This window comes from Carcharodon carcharias, chromosome 7, assembly GCF_017639515.1.
Source record: "Carcharodon carcharias isolate sCarCar2 chromosome 7, sCarCar2.pri, whole genome shotgun sequence".
Taxonomy (NCBI): Eukaryota; Metazoa; Chordata; class Chondrichthyes; order Lamniformes; family Lamnidae; genus Carcharodon; species Carcharodon carcharias.
The window spans coordinates 168,229,333-168,246,851 of record NC_054473.1 but is presented as its reverse complement, the minus strand read 5'-3'; the positions used below and the strand labels follow the sequence as shown (position 1 = coordinate 168,246,851).

Genomic DNA, 17,519 nt, shown 5'->3' with positions numbered 1-17,519 from the left:
TGCCCCATCCCACCCCACCACCCCTGTCTGCCACCAGAAGGCCATCTCCATCTCTCAGCTGTGTTTTGGCCTCAACATGGTGGGTATCCTCATGCCAACTGCAAAATTCCAGTTGATTTCTTCCTTAATAGGCCCTTAAATTGGCCAAACGGGTTACCGTTGCTTGCGGGTGGGTAACCATCACCCACAAACCTCTCTGTACGAGAAAGGCCACGAGGCAGGGCCACAGCAGCAGCCTCCCTCCTCAGGCAAATGCAAATTCTGCCCAACATTTCAGGTCTGTGACCTTTCACCACAACTGGGAAAAGTTGGAAATATAATAGGCTTTAACCAAGTGAAAAGGGACTGGGTGGGAAGAAGAAGAAAAAGGAAAGTCTATCATAGAGTGGGGTGCAGGAGGGATTAAAAGACAAAAGATTTCATGGTGCAAGGTCAAAGGGAGTGGTAATGAGACAATCAGAGGAACAAACGAAGGGTTAATTTTCATGTTGGTGGGTGGCGGTGGTGGGGATCCCACGCTGCTTTGTCGGGCAGTAGGTCTCAGGGCCCTCAATGTCTGGTAAGTGGGGTCTGGGGGTGCTGGGACCAGTCAGGCAGGCCCTATTGAGAAGTGCAAGGTGACCAATTGAAGGCAGGTAGCATCATTGTCATGGGGGTGAGGGGTGGGTGGGAAGGGGGGAACCATTCCATGGACCAACAAGTGCCCAATAAAAGGAGGCCTATCCACCTTCCCCCCAACCCCGGAGCTCGCTGGGATGTGTAATTAATGTAATTGTCTGGAAAATAAAGAATCCAAAGGGTAACAAGTGAGCTGTTTTACAATAGCTGCCAATGACTAATAAGTCATGTTTTTACCAGTTACCCAAGGGATTCTAAATCCATGTGACTCAGGTGGCAAGAGGGGAAAACTGCTTTGAGGAAATAAATTCAATGATTCCCAGAAGCTTAAAATCCCAGACTTCCTTTATTTCAGCATCGCACAAATAAATACAAGTTTCTTTTTGTAATCACATCATGTTCATGAATGTAACATTTATTACAGCTAAGTAACAGCAAGCATTTCAGCAAATATGTTTTAATTAAGTAATCAACAGCACCTCTATCCAAATGAATCAATTTGGCAACAGAACCTTTTTGTGAAGTTCAAAGCAGTAAAAACAAAGTGGTTAGTGTCAGTATGCTTGGTTTAGGGCAGCTGTGTTTAACCCTTACAACTGAGAGAAAAATATATATATAATTTTTCAATAACAAAATTTCATTTAATATGTGCATCTGAAACATAATGTGCATCAGTTTGCATTTGTACATTCACTAATAAAGATACTGAGATCCATTTCACATGAAACATTTAATAAGAGGAAATATAATCGATAAAGTACTACAGTATTTTGAACTCCTAGAGTGCCACATCATGTTATGTCCTGATTGTTTTCATTGTTAACTTTAAACAGTTAGCGCATGTCCTTTTAAAACATCACTACAGTTTGCTAAAATACTCTCCAAGGGATTGTCTCAATTTTTTGCTTCCCCCTAATGCTTAGGGTTTAATATACTGCAGGTTTAAGGCAGTTAAAAGCATGATATTGTATATCATTCTCAGTAATAAGCCATATTATACCTTCCATTACCAGCCTGCGTGGAAAATTAAATTCAGGAACATTCAATCTTTTTTATTTTCTTTTTGGTGGTCCTAATTCTCAATGGAGGCTAATAAACAGTATTTTAAATAAATTGTACAGTATAAAGGAAAACATAGGAGACAGGTTTTTTAAAAAATCAGGGAATATTGTTTTAAAAATGTATTTCTTCCACTTTGAGCACGTTTCTCATTTGAGCCTCTCAGATCAGCAACAATCATCACCAAGTAAGCTACAGTTTGATCAGATATAAAGGCCTAGATTTTCGGGGAGCTGTGGAGACTCCACGGCTCATCCAAAATGACCCTGGGAACCCGGACCCCTAAGTCCTGCCCCCATTTCCAACAGATTGGGGAGCGACAACAGGATGTGACTTTTACATGTGGGAAAATCTTAACTCAGCATGGTCACTTGAACTCATTTTCAATGAGGCCCCATTTTCGTTGGAGCAAGGGCCTTATTCTGCAATGTGTGACTTACGATTTTTTTTTAAAAGAGCTGATGTAAATGCTCATCAAGGGCAGATAAGATCTGGAGAACTGTCAAGCTCTTAAGTTATTTAAAATGCCTGCCCTTTAAATTTTGGTGAAAAATAAACAGCCTGCCTATGTCTGAGTTGAAAATAATCTATGCTTGCAGTTTCAACAGATGTTTGTTGACATAATCCTAAATGCTATCATTATAGTATTATTACTGTTTGACTGCTTTAACAACCTGTCAATATCACAGTGGGAGGCTGTAAGTTCACAGTTTGACTGACAGCTTCAAGAGCTTATTAAAGGATTTGATGTGGGGTTATGAATACAAATACAAAGATTAAGTGCTTGAAGGGCTTTAGAGTGAAATGTGTAATAGATATTTAGAACTTTATTTTATTCCATCTCAGCATGGCTCCTAAGCTCTGCCCATGGTGGATACTGGGTGAATTGGCATGGGGGGGGGTGTAAGGGGAAAGGGTGATGGGTGGGGGCATGGCTGGCATTAAGTTGGCATGGGGCTGTATGGGGCCATGGGGATGAGTGGAGGGTCATGAATTGGCAATAAGTTGGTATTGGGGCAATAAGGGGCCATGGGGTGGGTGGAGGGGCATGCGTTGGCATGGAGGATACGAGGGGCCCATTGGGACTGCGTGGGAGCATGGGCTGGCATGTGTTGACATTGATGGTGCATGGGTAATTGGTGGGTGGGTGAGGGGTGAGGGCTAGAGGGCCTAATATTGACCAAAACAACTGTGACAAGTCCCAGAGAACCAATGTGGACCTTTAAACCAGCCCACCTCAGCACTCGGCAGCTGCTGTGGCCACCTCCAATCTGCATCTGTGGTTGGCAAGCACAACAAGAGCAGGCACCCACCCTCCCTGAGCAAAGATCCCGTCACTTGGGACACTATTTCCCAGAGGTGGATGTGGCGAACCGGAAAATTCCCCAACTCTGCGCAAGTCTGCTCACTCGCCTCAGGAGCGAAAATCCAGGCCTACGTTTGATAGCCTGATAATAGACATCTGCTTCAACTATAGCAGTGCACCATTTTTTTTCCTTTCCTGTATCAGTCATCCTTGTGGTCTTCCTGAGTGAGGTTGTAAGTTTTTTGCTAACTTGTGTCAAACTAGTCAAAGTTTTGCAATATGCGCTTATGCCAGCTGGAAGCTGCACTAAGACCGTCCAAACCTACTACAGGTCGGACCCTTGGCATCAGGACAATAGGAGAACTTTTATCCCATCTGTCTGGTGTAAATTGAACTTAGGTCTCAGAAATTAAAGCCTAAGTCTAACTGCATAAATATATGACTAATATATCGTTAAAAGTTCGACATGCGGGGCCTGATTTTACTTCTGTGTAAGTGGATGAGTTTTGAGTGAGTTAAATTCTCATCCACAGGGCAGAATTTAGTGTTCTCCCCCGTGGCGGGTTAGGTGACGGGCGGCAGCATTAAATCAGGCAGGAGGATGGCGGTTGGGGAACCCACCACCTTCCCACCTCCACCCCAATTAAGTCTGTGGCGGGAAGGCTAATAGGTGGCTTCCTGCTCTGCCGTCAATTGAGGCCCAATGAATCCAATTAATTAAGCAATTAACCCAAGGCATTAATGCCCACTTAAGGGTCTCATCCCGGCGCTATTAGTATGAACTTATTAAGCCCTGCAGGTGGTGTGACAAGCAAACCTGTGTGGGGTTGCTTGCAGGCTCTGGGAGGTGACGGGAGGGTCCCTTGTTCAAAGGTATTCAGTGCCTGACTGAGTGACCAGGCATTAGGAAAGCGGGGCCTGCAGAGAGCCACCCCCATCCTCCCCAAAAACACCTCCAACCCCTTCTCCATGAAGTTGGCAAAGTTCAATCAATAAACTTGCAGGTCAGACAGATGCTACCAATAATGGATAGCCCCATTTTCAACAAAAAAAAAATCACAAATAAATGAGTTCTTAACTGTATACTTGCTACTCCAAGTATCTAAGGTTAAAACAAAAACAGAAATACCTGGAAAAACTCAGCAGGTCTGGCAGCATCGGCGGAGAAGAACAAAGTTGACGTTTCGAGTCCTCATGACCCTTCAACAGAAATAAGTAAAAATAGGAAAGGGGTGAAATATAAGCTGGAATAAGGTGGGGGGTGGGGGTAGAACACCACCACCACCCGCCCCCCCCCCCACCCCGCCCCCCGCCACCACCACCACCTTAAACCAGCTTATATTTCACCCCTCTCCTATTTTTACTTAGTTCTGTTGAAGGGTCATGAGGACTCGATACGTCAATTTTGTTCTTCGCCGCCGATGCTGCCAAACCTGCTGAGTTTTTCCAGATATTTCTGTTTTTGTTTTGGATTTCCAGCATCCGCAGTTTTTTGTTTTTATCCAAGGTTAAAATGTCTGAGACAACCCCTATGGAGGTTCATTTATTAATTTTACATTTTCTGAGATAACTAAATTTAGTAATTTATTGTTGTCCCTTTGAGTTCCCAAATGACACTGTCAGATTACTTGATTTTTTTTTACTTATTTTGTACCATGTAGGAAAGAGTTAGAAATGTACCATTTCTGTTTTGCTCTCAGGTATGTGGAGTTTAGTAGCAATTTAACACACTGCAGGGTAGCTTTCGGCCATGTTTGACAGCGTGAAATGGGTGATGGTGAGTCAGCGGTCCCTGTTCTATCTCTCCTCATTTTTATTTCCACTGACAGGAATGGAAATAAAAGTCAGGAGAGCTGTAAAACAGGCTGCCATTTCAGATTGTTATGCATAGTCAAAATTGTCTTTTTAACTACTTGTACCACAAGGTCAGAATCCAAGAACTAACCTGAGCTCCACTAGGTGATTACAAGTAGAGGAAATTCCACATTTAAATTTACCAAATGAAGAGGAATTTTATGCTGTGCATTTAACCAGCTACAAATTAAACTAAACTTATTAGTGACCTTGATAGCTGTCAATGACAAGAATCTTTCAATACTGTTCCTTAGACCACAATGAAACTCTGACCTTGAAAGGCTGAAGGTGATGTCGTGGTTTACTTGTTCAATCTAATGTTTGATATTGTTTAATTTGCTAGCAGGTACTGTGTCTCAAAACCGGCAACCTTAGCACCGAGGCCATGCCAAATTTCAGATCCTCCTGGATTCGCAGTTGGGCAGTTTGGGCCATGGGCGGTTCAGGTCAAGCCGGGGTCAGGTGGGGTCAAGGGTCACTTAGAATGCAGGAATAGACTGGTGTGCAAGCAGCAAAGGGGTTAACTAATCAGTTTGGTGCCACATCACACCAATGCAGCGCCTAGTCATATTGTCCAAGTTACTTTTTAAAATTTTACTCAATTAAAATTGGCACATGGCACATTCTAAAAATGTCTAGTTTTCAGCCAACTCTGGTTTTTGGACAGTCAGATTTAAGACACTGTACTGTAATTATCCTAAAGATTGGGACTCTCAGTTCATTCCTGTAGAACACCATGGAATATAAGATAGCATAAATTTGGGGTATTTGTTGTAAGGAGGTCTCAAAAAATTTGAAGGAATTTGATAGTCTTCATCTCCCAAAAACCTTTGAAATGTAGAGCAATTATAACAAAAGCAGGCATCCATACACACTCCATTTCTAAAATGTAAAATAAGGCTTCTTTCAGCCTAAAATGATAAATAATTTACCTTTAGTGTAGTTGCAAATATCTCTTGGAGAGGCTAAATCTTGACATAAAAATGTGGCATAAGGGAAAGAAAAGAAAGCCACAAACATCTAAGAAATTTATCTATAACTTACCATGAATCTAAAATCCCTTTGTTTCTTTGGACCATGCAATTTGAAAAGGGCTTTACCAGCAGCAGATTTTTTGTTTAAGTTCACTGGAGAATTGCATTACAGCTATATATCTTTCACTTGAGATGTGGTTATTGTGCAAACCTGTGGTTAAGAAAAGCTGGTAAACATTTTGCAGGCCTATGAGTTGAGTTTTGCTGGACAGTATGCATAATAATGATGTGAGTATAACAGGACCTTGAAAGGTAACATCATTAAAACACAAACAGGGAAAGCACATGGGAGACCATTGGGAAAGTTGCAGTGAATTGCAGACTTCCAAAATGTTGATTGCAAAAAAACCTGCAACATAGAGACTAACGGCCAATGGTCCTCTAAGAGAGCCCTGCAGTCCCTCCGCCAGTGCTCATGGGATGGCAAATCGAGGAAATAGGCAAATGCATGTAATTTTCCTCAACAAATATTGAATGTAAGAAAGAGCTCATTGTCATTACTTAGACTGTAAAGCTACAAGATATTTTAATGTGAGAATTTCTTGCATTGTGGCTTCCATCTGGAATATATCACAAACCTCATAGTGATGCAGAACCAAGCCTGTTTAAGATAGCACTGAGCCAAATACGCTTAATTTGTAGCAAAAAATCCAAATCACAAATTAGCATGCAACATTGCAATGGTTTTGACAAAATTGCCCACATTTCTTTTCCCAGCAGACCTATATTTACGATATCTGGATATGTAGCTGTTGTTTGTCTGGAGTTATTCTAGAATAAAGCATATTATCCTTTACTCACCCATCACTTGGCACTTACTATCATTGATTTGAAGCCGTGCAAACTTCTTTTTTGATTAAACGTGGCTAGTGATGGCAGAGGCTCATAATCTTAACACAATATGTGGTACCATCCTGTATGTGGCAGTATAGAGGTTACTGAATCTAATTCTGCCTAAAAATACTGCTTGAAAAGAAAAGAAAAGGGAAACAAAAGCATGTACAGCAATATTTACCACTTACGCACAATCTATGTTTAACTTCCTTGACACACAGAGAGAACAATTTGTCTTAAAACTTCCTTGACACACACACAATTTGCCTTACAAGAACCAACAGCATGTCTTACTTAGCTTCCAAATAGTGTCTCCTGTAGAAAATGTTTTGCTTTGACAAAATATCCTTCCTTTCAATGCCATTACAATTAAAATATTGTGCAGCAGAGCATTGGGTTAATTGAGTATTCTGTCCTCAAGTCCTCTGCATAGATGTTCAGTCTAACTTCAAAGAAAAGCAATGTAACACTTGCTCATAGAGGTGGAACCCATTAGTGGAAGCTAGTAAGGTCAGAGGCTGTCGCTGACCGTAGCACAGTTTGATAGACTAGTGAAGGTACAAATTAAAGCGTGCTTGGAGCAAGGAGGTCTAGAACTTGAGCAACTGTAAATCCTGTAAACTCTTCGGATTTGGCTTTATTTTTCCTCTTGTTGCCACAGCAACTCAGTAGGCAGCACCAACATCAGCACTTGTTACAGGCCTGGGAAATAAGAAAAGTTGTTGATTATACTGATGCATAATAGCATGCAACTGAAAAACAAATACACTCACTCCCACCACACTGTTCATTTGTGAATTATGCTTTGTAACATCTTACTAGGGTTGAAGTTGATTTTAACTGGAGGATACCCTATTCAATTGATAAGTAGATTATAGTGACTGAATAAAATCTGGTCATTTATTGCAAGCAGAATGGAGTATAAAAGTAGGGAAGTGTTGCTACAGCTGTACAGGGCCTTACAGAGACTGCAGTACTCTGGAGTACTGTGCAGTTTTGTTCTCCTTACTTAAGGAGGGTTAGAATTGAAGAAGTTCAGAGAAGGTTCACTCATCTAATTCCTGGGGTGAAGAGGTTGAGAAGATTGGCTGATACTCATTGGAGTTTAGAAGAATGAGAGATGATCTTATTGAAACATATAAGATTCAGAGGGGACTTGACAGGGTGGATGCTGAGAGGATGTTTCCCCTTGTCGGGGAGTCTAGAACTAAGGGGCATAGTTTATAAATAAGAGATCTCCCATTTGAAATGGAGATGAGGAGGAATTCTTTTCTCTCAGAGGATTGTTAGACTTTGGAACTCTCTTCCCCAGAGAGCAGTGGAGGCTGGGTCATTGAATATATTCAAGGTTTGGTTAAAAAATTTTTTTGATTGACAAGGGAGTCAAGGGTTATGGGGGCAGAGGGGTGGAGGTGGGGATGGAGGTTGGGGTTAGGCAAGAAAGCAGAGTTTAGGCCACAATAAGATCAGCCATGATATTATTGAATGGCAGGGCTGGCTCAAAGGGGCAATGGCCTCTCCTGCTCCTATTTCTTATGATCTGCTGCCTATCATGGTTCTTAAATTATAAAGGAACAACAGAACATTTGTGAAATAAATGTGGGCAGAAGCATAAAGGAGTGCCACAGTGCACTGTTGAACATCTTAATCTGAAGATGAAAGCTACAAAGCAAAAATGGTGTGAATGGTAAAGCGACTTAAGTCCAGCTATACTAACTTAACAACGTTACAGATAATTCTAAGTTATATTCCATGTATTGAGGATAACAACATATTTATATAGTACCTTTAATGTAATAACAACAACTTACATTTATATTGCATCTTTAATATACTGAAACATCCCAAGTGTCATGCCCAGCACAGGCATGTCCCACTATGAACATTCAGTCAATACGTTATGATCCTGAACCAGAGCCCAATATGTTTGGTACGATCAATTTAGGGACCAGTAACATTTTGTTTAAAGTAGACAAAGTTTGTAATCCCAGGTACTTACTAAGAGAATAAAGTCACAAGCTTCCACATTATGAACAAACAAAATTAACTATAGTATACAAGGTCAGAAAAGTAAAACAATTTACAATATCTATCTTATACTCCAGCATTCAGAATTAACATGTGAATGTAGTCAAACTGTAGTCAAATACGCCACACTGCACAACTAATCATTGATGCAACCAAGTCATATCCCACAGATTTCTAATCAACCCACCCAGATGTCAGTGAAAACTGAGAGTCAATCAATCTTATGTCTCCCCCACGAAGGTTCCAAACTCTTCACTTCTGAAGATCTAGTCTCTGAATTCCCTCAAGAGCCACTCTGACTTGCCCCGCCTCAACGATTCCTCACCTCCCAGGGTTTCAGTCTTGTCTCCTGAGATTATGTTCCCCAGGATTCCCAAGTCTGCACTTCAACCTCTACTAACTGGTGTAATTTCAGCTCTTTGCTAAACAGCAAGCTTAATTGAGCTGGCACTCCTCTTGGGTTCCTCCAAGCTCTGGTCTCCTGGCTGTACCCAGCTATAAATGGCTGCCAGGGCTTTTCCTGAGCCCTAAAACTTTCAGCACAGAGTCATAGACCTTCTTCCATCTTCTCAGCCCACCTGGACTTCTCCAAGCCCTAACTGCCTGAAGTCTGCTACCAGCAACACATATCATGCCTGAAACCTTTTCTGCTCTGCTAAACACCCAGTCACGTGGACTTTCTTGAGTTCCAACTTGCGGTTACACTGAGCTATCAATGGCTCCAGAAGCTTCTTATAAGCCCAAATTTGCTCAGCAGCATGGAATCAGCAAACGGCTCCTGGGGATTCTTCTCAGCATCAACTGCACGGAGCTACCAAATGGCTCATGGGGCTGCAATGAGCCCCCGACCCAGTTCGTTAGAGCTAACAGCAGCACTTGAGCTGCATGAAGTTTCTTTCTCTGCTCCTGACTCTGACTAAATAAAGCTGACTGACTAAAATTTATTGACCCTTAAACTGCTTTTCACTGACCTTTGAACTGATCTTAGTGATATGTCAAAACACTTCAAGAGGGCCCCATCTTTGTTACTAGGCAGGGTCAAATATAATGCCCTGAATGTTACAATCACTACAGTTGCTAAATTACAAAGCACACAGGTACGAAAAAAATTGATTTCAGATAACTTTTAAAATTTGGACACAAACAAGCTGTGCTGCTGCAATTCATGTGACTTTTTGCATTTGGACTACACACTGTATCAAGTCTCCATTGAATACCCAACCAAATATGGGCATGGGTGAGGGTACCTCACCACCATCTGGAGAATTCACACATCACATTATTTAAGGCTGGGCCAACACCTAAAGACTATGGAATTCCCAGACTGCCTATCTCCATATCCCATACTGAACAAAAATAAAGATTGAAATTCAATGGCCACTATCAACTTCCCATTGTATCAGAATGGCCTCCCTCTTCCAAACCAGACTGGGTGGGCCTCAGAAATGTTAACCTAGCGGTTATGTGATTAAAACTGGTTATGGAACTCTGCCCTTATTACCCCATGACGTACCAGGTCCATCAGTACCATCACTCATCAGCCAGTCTGAGAACCATACTCTGTGACGAGCTGAGAATCATCAAGCAGTCAAAGTATTTAACCTGTTTCAAAGTTCATATGAGAACCAACCTCCTCGATGTGTGACTACAAAAAACCTTACAATCTGCTGTGAGTCTTTCACTTTGCTCTCACTTCAACTTCAAATCATCAAATCCAGTCAAGAAAGCAAATGGAAGACTGAAAATCCTAAATCAGAGACTGAGCTAACTGTAATCTGTAAAAGTGGCATTATCTTTATCTACATCCAATCTTTGTGTGTGTTTGAGTGAGACTGTGTGAGAGATGTTGCATTAATTCTGGATAAGTGTGAGAGGATAAATAACCGTCTTTATTTTTAAACTCACAAAAGCTTGCTGCTAAATTATTTAATTGGAATACAGACTCCAAGGGTAAGAAAAGACACATCTCTTTCCATAACGGAACATACTGATTATGGGAAGTAAGTGTGCACATATATTCGCTCTGCGATACAAGGCGGCATTATAAAACAAAGTGACCTAGTCACGTAAGGCAACATTAGGTTCTGTGACCAAAACTTAGTCAAAGAGATAGGTTTTAAGGAGTGTCTTAAAGAAAGAGGGCAAGGAAGAGAGGCAGAGAGGTATTGAGAGGGTATTCCAGATCTTGGGCCCGAGGCAACTGAAGACACAACCACCAAAGATAGAGCAATTATAATTGGGAATTCACAAGAAGTCAGAATTAGAGGGATACAGATACCTCAGAGGGTTGTGGGAGAAAATTACAGAGAAAGGGAGGGGGAAACGCATTGGAGGGATTTGAATACAAGGCATTGTTTGACCGGGAGCCAAGAGGATTCACTCTTATGAGGACAGGTTGAGCCTATACCAATTGGAGTTTAGCAGAATGAGAGTTGATCTTATTGAAATGCGTAAGATTTGGAAGGGGCTTGACAGGGTGGATGCTGAGAGACTGTTTCCCCTTATGGGGGAGTATAGAACTAGGGGGCACGGTTTAAAAATTAGGGATCTCCCATTTAACACTGAGATGAGGTGATTTTTTTTTCTCAGAAGGTCATTAGTGTGTGGAATTCTCTATCCCAGAGAGCAGTGGAGGCAGCATCTGTCATTGAATATATGCAAGGCTGAGTTAGAAAGAATTTTGATCGATAAGGGAGTCAAGGGTTATGGGAGGTCAGGGGGCCGACAGGAAAAATGGAGTTGAGGTCACAATCAGATCAGCCATGATCCTGTCCGAATAGCGGAGCAGGCACAATGGACCAAATGGCCTACTTCTGCTCCTAATTCATGCATTCTAGGTCAGTGAGCACAGGGGTGATAAGGAACATGGCTTGCTGTGAGTTACGACGTGCTGTGCAGTAGAGTTCTTGATAACCTCAAGTTTACACCTCAAAACAAAGTGCTTCTCAACACCCATCTGCCTCTCTTCCTTGCCCTCCTTTAAGACACTCCTTAAAACCTACCACTTATATGACAAGCTTTGACACCAAGTCCCATAAGGTGATATTAGGGTGGATAGTAAAAAACTTGGTCCAAGTGGCTGGTTTTAAGGAGTGTATTAAAGGAGGAAAATAGGTAGAGAGGCAGAGGGCTTCAGGGAGGGGATTCCACACCTATTTAATTACTTACACTTAAAAAAATGCGAACTGATGTCGTGTAAATGTTTAAAACCATATGTTACATTTCAAGTTCTGTTGAAGCGTCATGAGGACTGGAAACGTCAACTCTTTTTTTCTCCACCAATGCTGCCAGACCTGCTGAGTTTTTCCAGGTAATTCTGTTTTTGTTTTGTGCTACATTTCAACATTAGGTCATTTTAAAGGTTAAAATTAATTATTATTTTCTCATAAAAATAAAGACGTAGGACCCTAGGGTATAACAGCAAAATATATGTAAAGCGGCACAAATTAATTTTCAAGTCATAGTTTAATTTTCAGGCGGCATGGTGGTGCAGCGATTAGTGCTACTGCCTCACAGCTCCAGGGACCTGGGTTCGATCCTGACCTCGGGTGTCTATCTGCGTGGAGTTTGCACGTTCTTCCAGTGTCTGGGTGGGTTTCCTCTGGGTGTTCTGATTTCCTCCCACCCTCCAAAGACATGTTGGTTAGGTAGATTAGCTGTGGTAGATCGGCCCTCAGTGTGTGTGAGCATGTGCCCTATGAAGGACTGTCGTCCTGTCCTGGGTGTACCCCGTCTTTCACCCACTGCCTGTCGGGATAGGCTCTGACTCCCAATGACCCTGAATTGGAAGAAGTGGTTCTGGAAAAGTGCGTGAGTTTAATTTTCAGTTTTAAAGTTGTGTTGAGAATCTCATCAATACGTATGGACGATAGATAAAATCTTAATGCATTCACGATAATTTTAAAAGGTACCTGCAAGTAAAATAAATCAATAAAATCAAACTTCTATAAGGGAGGTGCTATATGAGTATTGAAATGTATCAGATATAAACATTACATCAATAAATAGAGGTCAAATCTGTCATATTTGCTAATCTTTTCCTCGGATTTGGCAAAATGAAAGCTTGAAAAAGATCTTTCATGTGTTGATTTTGTGCTGATATCTGCTGATGCAGCAGACACTACAAATATCTAAAGTGCTTTGGGCAAGAATGAGAATGAAAAAAACCATCCAAGGTTCCTGCTTCTGAATACAATCCAATAATCACCACAGGAAAGTGGCCAATGGGACACCTCTGATCAAAAAGGGGGAAAGAGATAAACCAGCTAACTGTAGACCAGTCATCCTGACATCAGTGGGTAACTTGTAGACACCATAATAAAGAATAAAATTAATATGGATTTAAAAAGAAATGGCTTCATTAAGGATAACCAGAATAGATCTGTAAAAGAGAGGTAATGTCTAGTGAATTTATTTGAGCTCTTTGATGACATAATGGAGTGTACCAATGAACAATGTAAAGTTGATGCTATGTATGAGAACATATAAAAAGCAATCGTTCATGTAAGAAGATAGGAACGGTATGGGCCATTCGGTCCCTTGAGACTATGCTATCATTTAATTAGGTTGAAAGCTGCATAAGAGGCATGTTGATAAAATTACGGCACATGTTATGAAAGTGAATATGGAAGCATGGGTGTCAATTTAGTTGAAGGACCAGTGACTGTTGGATAACTGAGTTTGGTCAATATGCAGCCTAACCAACTACTTTGAAGGGAATCAGGGTGGACATGTAATTTCCTGACCCCAGCCATAAATATGAAGTTTAAAAAAAATGTCTGTCATGTGTTCTTGGGGGATTTGAGATTCAATGGTGTCATATATTACATGTTCACTACAATATTACAGACACACTGGTATACAAATATATTATTGTAGTCACAAAGGACAACAATTTCTATTGGGGTTTCTTGATTTCCCACTGTAACTTCTTGAAAAGTTCAGCACAAACTATATGAATGAAGGATTCAGTTTTACATGTCTAGCTTGAGACCAACACCAATACAAACTAAACTGACTGTGTAGCAAGAAGGTGCAAGTGCTTCTCCTAACTCCCACACAGCACCAAAGACCATGGGCTGGATTTTAGGTCCCTGCTGGGCATGTTTTCAGTGGAGGGGAACACACAAAACATGTCAGGTGGCTAGCCCAAATCGGCTGGCAGCTCTTGAGGATGGATGGACTTCCCCCGACTGAGGGGTAGAAGTCTGACCCTCAGCTTGTTAAGGCCACCTAGAGCATGTTATTGCTGAGAGGTGGCCTTTTTTGAAGTTTGCCCTCCCCCCAATAAAATCTAGCCCCATAAGTGACCTCCATTTTGAACCCTCTCCTTTCCCTCCTAATTGCTGACCTCCTTCCCCAATCAGTGCCTCCTCCATCTTTTGATCGTTGCCCCCGTCCCACTCAGGAGGTTTGTTGAGGCTTGCTGCTGGCGAAGCAACAGCCTGAAATTGAAATTTTCCTTGCTGGCGTCTAACTGGGGATAATCAGCAGCTGGCTGCAGCTTGCTGAACTTGTAAATGTGGCCTGAGGCCCATTATACACAGGGACCATTCCTGGTAGCCGATTCAAGCTGTCAGACCATCCTAAGATGCTTTCTTAAAACTATCTCTGGAAAAGAGCTAAAACATCAAGACTGTAAAAGTCCCCTTATTCTACATAATGTTTACATTGGTCAGTCGAGGTAAAATATGATTGTGCTGCAGACAATGTCATGCCAGTTATCATGGATTAGTATATCCATAATGGACTTCTCAACTGCATCACCATGATAACTCACTTAATACCATTTCCAACTTATTAATATGACACATGCATTTCCTCCACAGTGCAGTGTAGGTAGCTACAAATGTCATGGTTATCTTCTGGGCAAAATTTCTAATGTGTTATTGCCATCAATCCAATAAATGCTAGAGAGACAAACAGAGTGACACAGAGGGTGAGGGCAGTGATTTGCATTTCAAATGTATTCCCAGGTGGAGAAAAAACATGTCACTTGAGGAATTACTGATACACTACCTATCAGTTTTACCCAACCTCGCCTTTTTCCACTTTTGTTTTTATCAGTACTTTATGTCCCTTTGGTGAACCTTTAATGTATTTTAATGCCAACAAATCCTTGGTGGTGTGTGCTTTGAATTAACCTTATCCCTGCTTTCAAAAATGATTTCCATTTACATACAGAGACCAATAATTCCTGCTTTTATCCTTAGAGGGGAGACAATGGTGTAGTGATAATGTCACTAGACTGGTAGTCCAGAGTCCCAGGCTAATGGTCTGGGTACATGGGTTCAAATCCCACCCTGGCAGCTGGTGGAATTTAAATTCAACTAATAAAGCTGGAATTGAAAGCTACTCTCAGCAATGGTGGCCATGGAACCATCGGTGACTGTTTTAAAACCCATTTTGTTCACTAATGTCCTTTAGGGAAGGAAATCTGCCATCCTTACCTGATCTGGCCTACATATGACTTCAGACCCATAGCAACGTGGTTGACTTTTTAACTGTCCTCTGGATTAGCTTAGTAATCCACTCAGTTCAAAGGCCATTAGGGCTGGGCAACAAATACTGGCCTTGCCAGTAACGCTCACATCCCATGAAAGAATTAAAAAATTATTGTCTTATACTTACTATGAGTCATGATCTGCCTCCAGCTTAGTATTTTTTGGATTTTATTTGAAAATCCTGTGAGGGAATCTGTGTCTTTAAATTTAATTTGTATTTTTTGAGGGAGACCCCAGCTAAAACAGAAACGCAACTGAAACAGGAAGGGAAACAGAACAGGTAAAGATAGAAAGGAAACTGTCCCTCCCCAGTATCTAAGAAAACAAAACTAAAAACAAACTGAGATGTGGAAACCAAACATTCTGGGCAAATTGGGTATATTTTTTTTATTCACTCATGGGGTGTGGGTGTCACCAGCTAGGCCAGCATTTATTGTCCATCCTTAATTAGCCTTGAGAACTGAGTGCCTTTCAGAGGGTATTTAAGAGTCAACAACATTGCCGTTGGTCTGGAGTCACAAGCAGGCCAGACCAGGTAAGGATGGCAGATTTCCTTCACTAAAGGACATTAGTGAGCCAGGTGGGTTTTTACAACAATCAGCAATGGTTTCATGGCCATAATCCAGTTTTTTTATTGAATTCAGATTTCACCATCTGCCATGGTGAAATTCAAACCTGGATCCCCAGAGCATTATCCTGGATTACTGGTCCAGTGACAACACCACTACGCCACCACCTCCCCCTAATATAAGGACACAGATCAGTCCAAGCTGAGCAGTAACAGTTGCAGAGTCCTAGAAGTAGAGGAGCAGAAATTCTTTGTGAGGAAGATAGAGTTTGAAAGATTTTTGTGACTGAATGTGATCACCACTGAGTAGACTGCTCAGCCAATTCATAAGATCTGCCTTAATTGTATCTGCTATCTAAAGTGAAATCTATAGTTTATATTCAACCAAAATTTGTTTTTTAATTCATATTTAACTCATGTTAATTCTGGATGTTATAGTATAAGCTCGTATTCAGTGTTTGCTTTGTTGTTTCTTGTATAGTTATTTTTTTCTGTTTTTTTTTAACCCTGGAATCTGTGGCTTTATTCCTTTAGTTAATAACTAGGATTTCCAATTTCATCTATATTTTAAAAATTTACTAGTCTCTACCAAGATTGAACCAAAAGTGGAGGCTCTTTGGGGGATTTCGAATCCACTGATGGATACTGTGCTAGAACTTGCTAAGGTTAAGGCTAACAATATTTTACAGTGAAATTTATTGAAAAGCAGGATGGATTTGTCAATCGCTACAACATTTCTTGAGAGGGAAGATTTATCCTTGAATGATTTGCAACAATCAACCGAGGTTCAGCCCAGAGCATTAGCAGAAAAATTTATGTTAGAGGTAAAAGCAGGAGCTAAAATGCAGACATATTTGAGGCAATAGCACAGAGTTCTATTGGAGTAATCTCGTTTGTGACTGGAAGAAGAAAAGCTTGACCAGGTAGAACATATCTTGAGTTGGCTAGAATTCAGTTGCGGATGTAGCAACTTGAGATCGAAAAAGAGAAATGCGAAGGCTTGAACTTGAGGTCCAGAGAGGTAAGTTAGCGAGGGAGGAAGGAGATAAGAAAGAGAGCTTTATGGAGAGAGAGAAAAAAATCATACATCATGAACAGGCTAAGTAAAGGTTTAGATTAAGGGATGAAAGAGAGGCTAATAGTTCAAATGAGGAGTCACATTCCACTCCAAGCTTTAATTTAACAAAGGATCTTTGAATAGTGCCTAAATTCACTGATTGCAGACTTGAGGGATATTTTATCTCATTTGAAAAAGTGGCTACAAAGCTAGGGTAATCAAAGGACACGTGGACTCTTATTTTGCAGAGTGTTTTGGCGGAGAAAGCAATGGATATTTATCCTAGTCTTTCAGAAGAACAGTCTCAGGCTATGAGACAATTAAAACTGTGGTATTTGATGCTTATGAGCTTGTCTTCAATTTTAGAATTTACCAGGAAGAAAGCAACATTGTTTGGCAGGTGGTTTTGATCAAGGAAATTAGAGCAGATTTTTGAGAATGTGAGGGAGGTAATAATAATGGAAGAATTTTGAAACAGAATTCCAGTAGCCATGGTCACACTTGAAAGACAGCAAGATTTCTAAATTATGGGAAATGGTGGTTCTGAAAGATGGTTATGTCATATAGGCAGCTAGGAAGCAGTAGATCTCTGTTTGTAAACCCACAGAGAAATTGGAAGAACTGAAAAAATTCTAGCTTTATGTAGAAGGCAGAAGTT

General features: G+C 41.0%; 1 protein-coding gene across 2 annotated transcripts in view; it reads right to left on the bottom strand.

Annotated features, from left to right (window-relative positions):
* Positions 1-6,372: 6,372 nt before the first annotated feature.
* Positions 6,373-17,519, bottom strand: part of cdh13 (cadherin 13, H-cadherin (heart)) — a 1,064,070-nt gene continuing 1,052,923 nt past the window's right edge. For both annotated transcript variants that reach the window (XM_041191002.1, XM_041191003.1), the window contains exon 14: positions 6,373-7,407. In XM_041191002.1, coding sequence (XP_041046936.1) covers positions 7,400-7,407 — 8 coding nt within the window. In that variant the 3' untranslated portion in view covers positions 6,373-7,399. The remainder of the gene's footprint in view (positions 7,408-17,519) is intronic.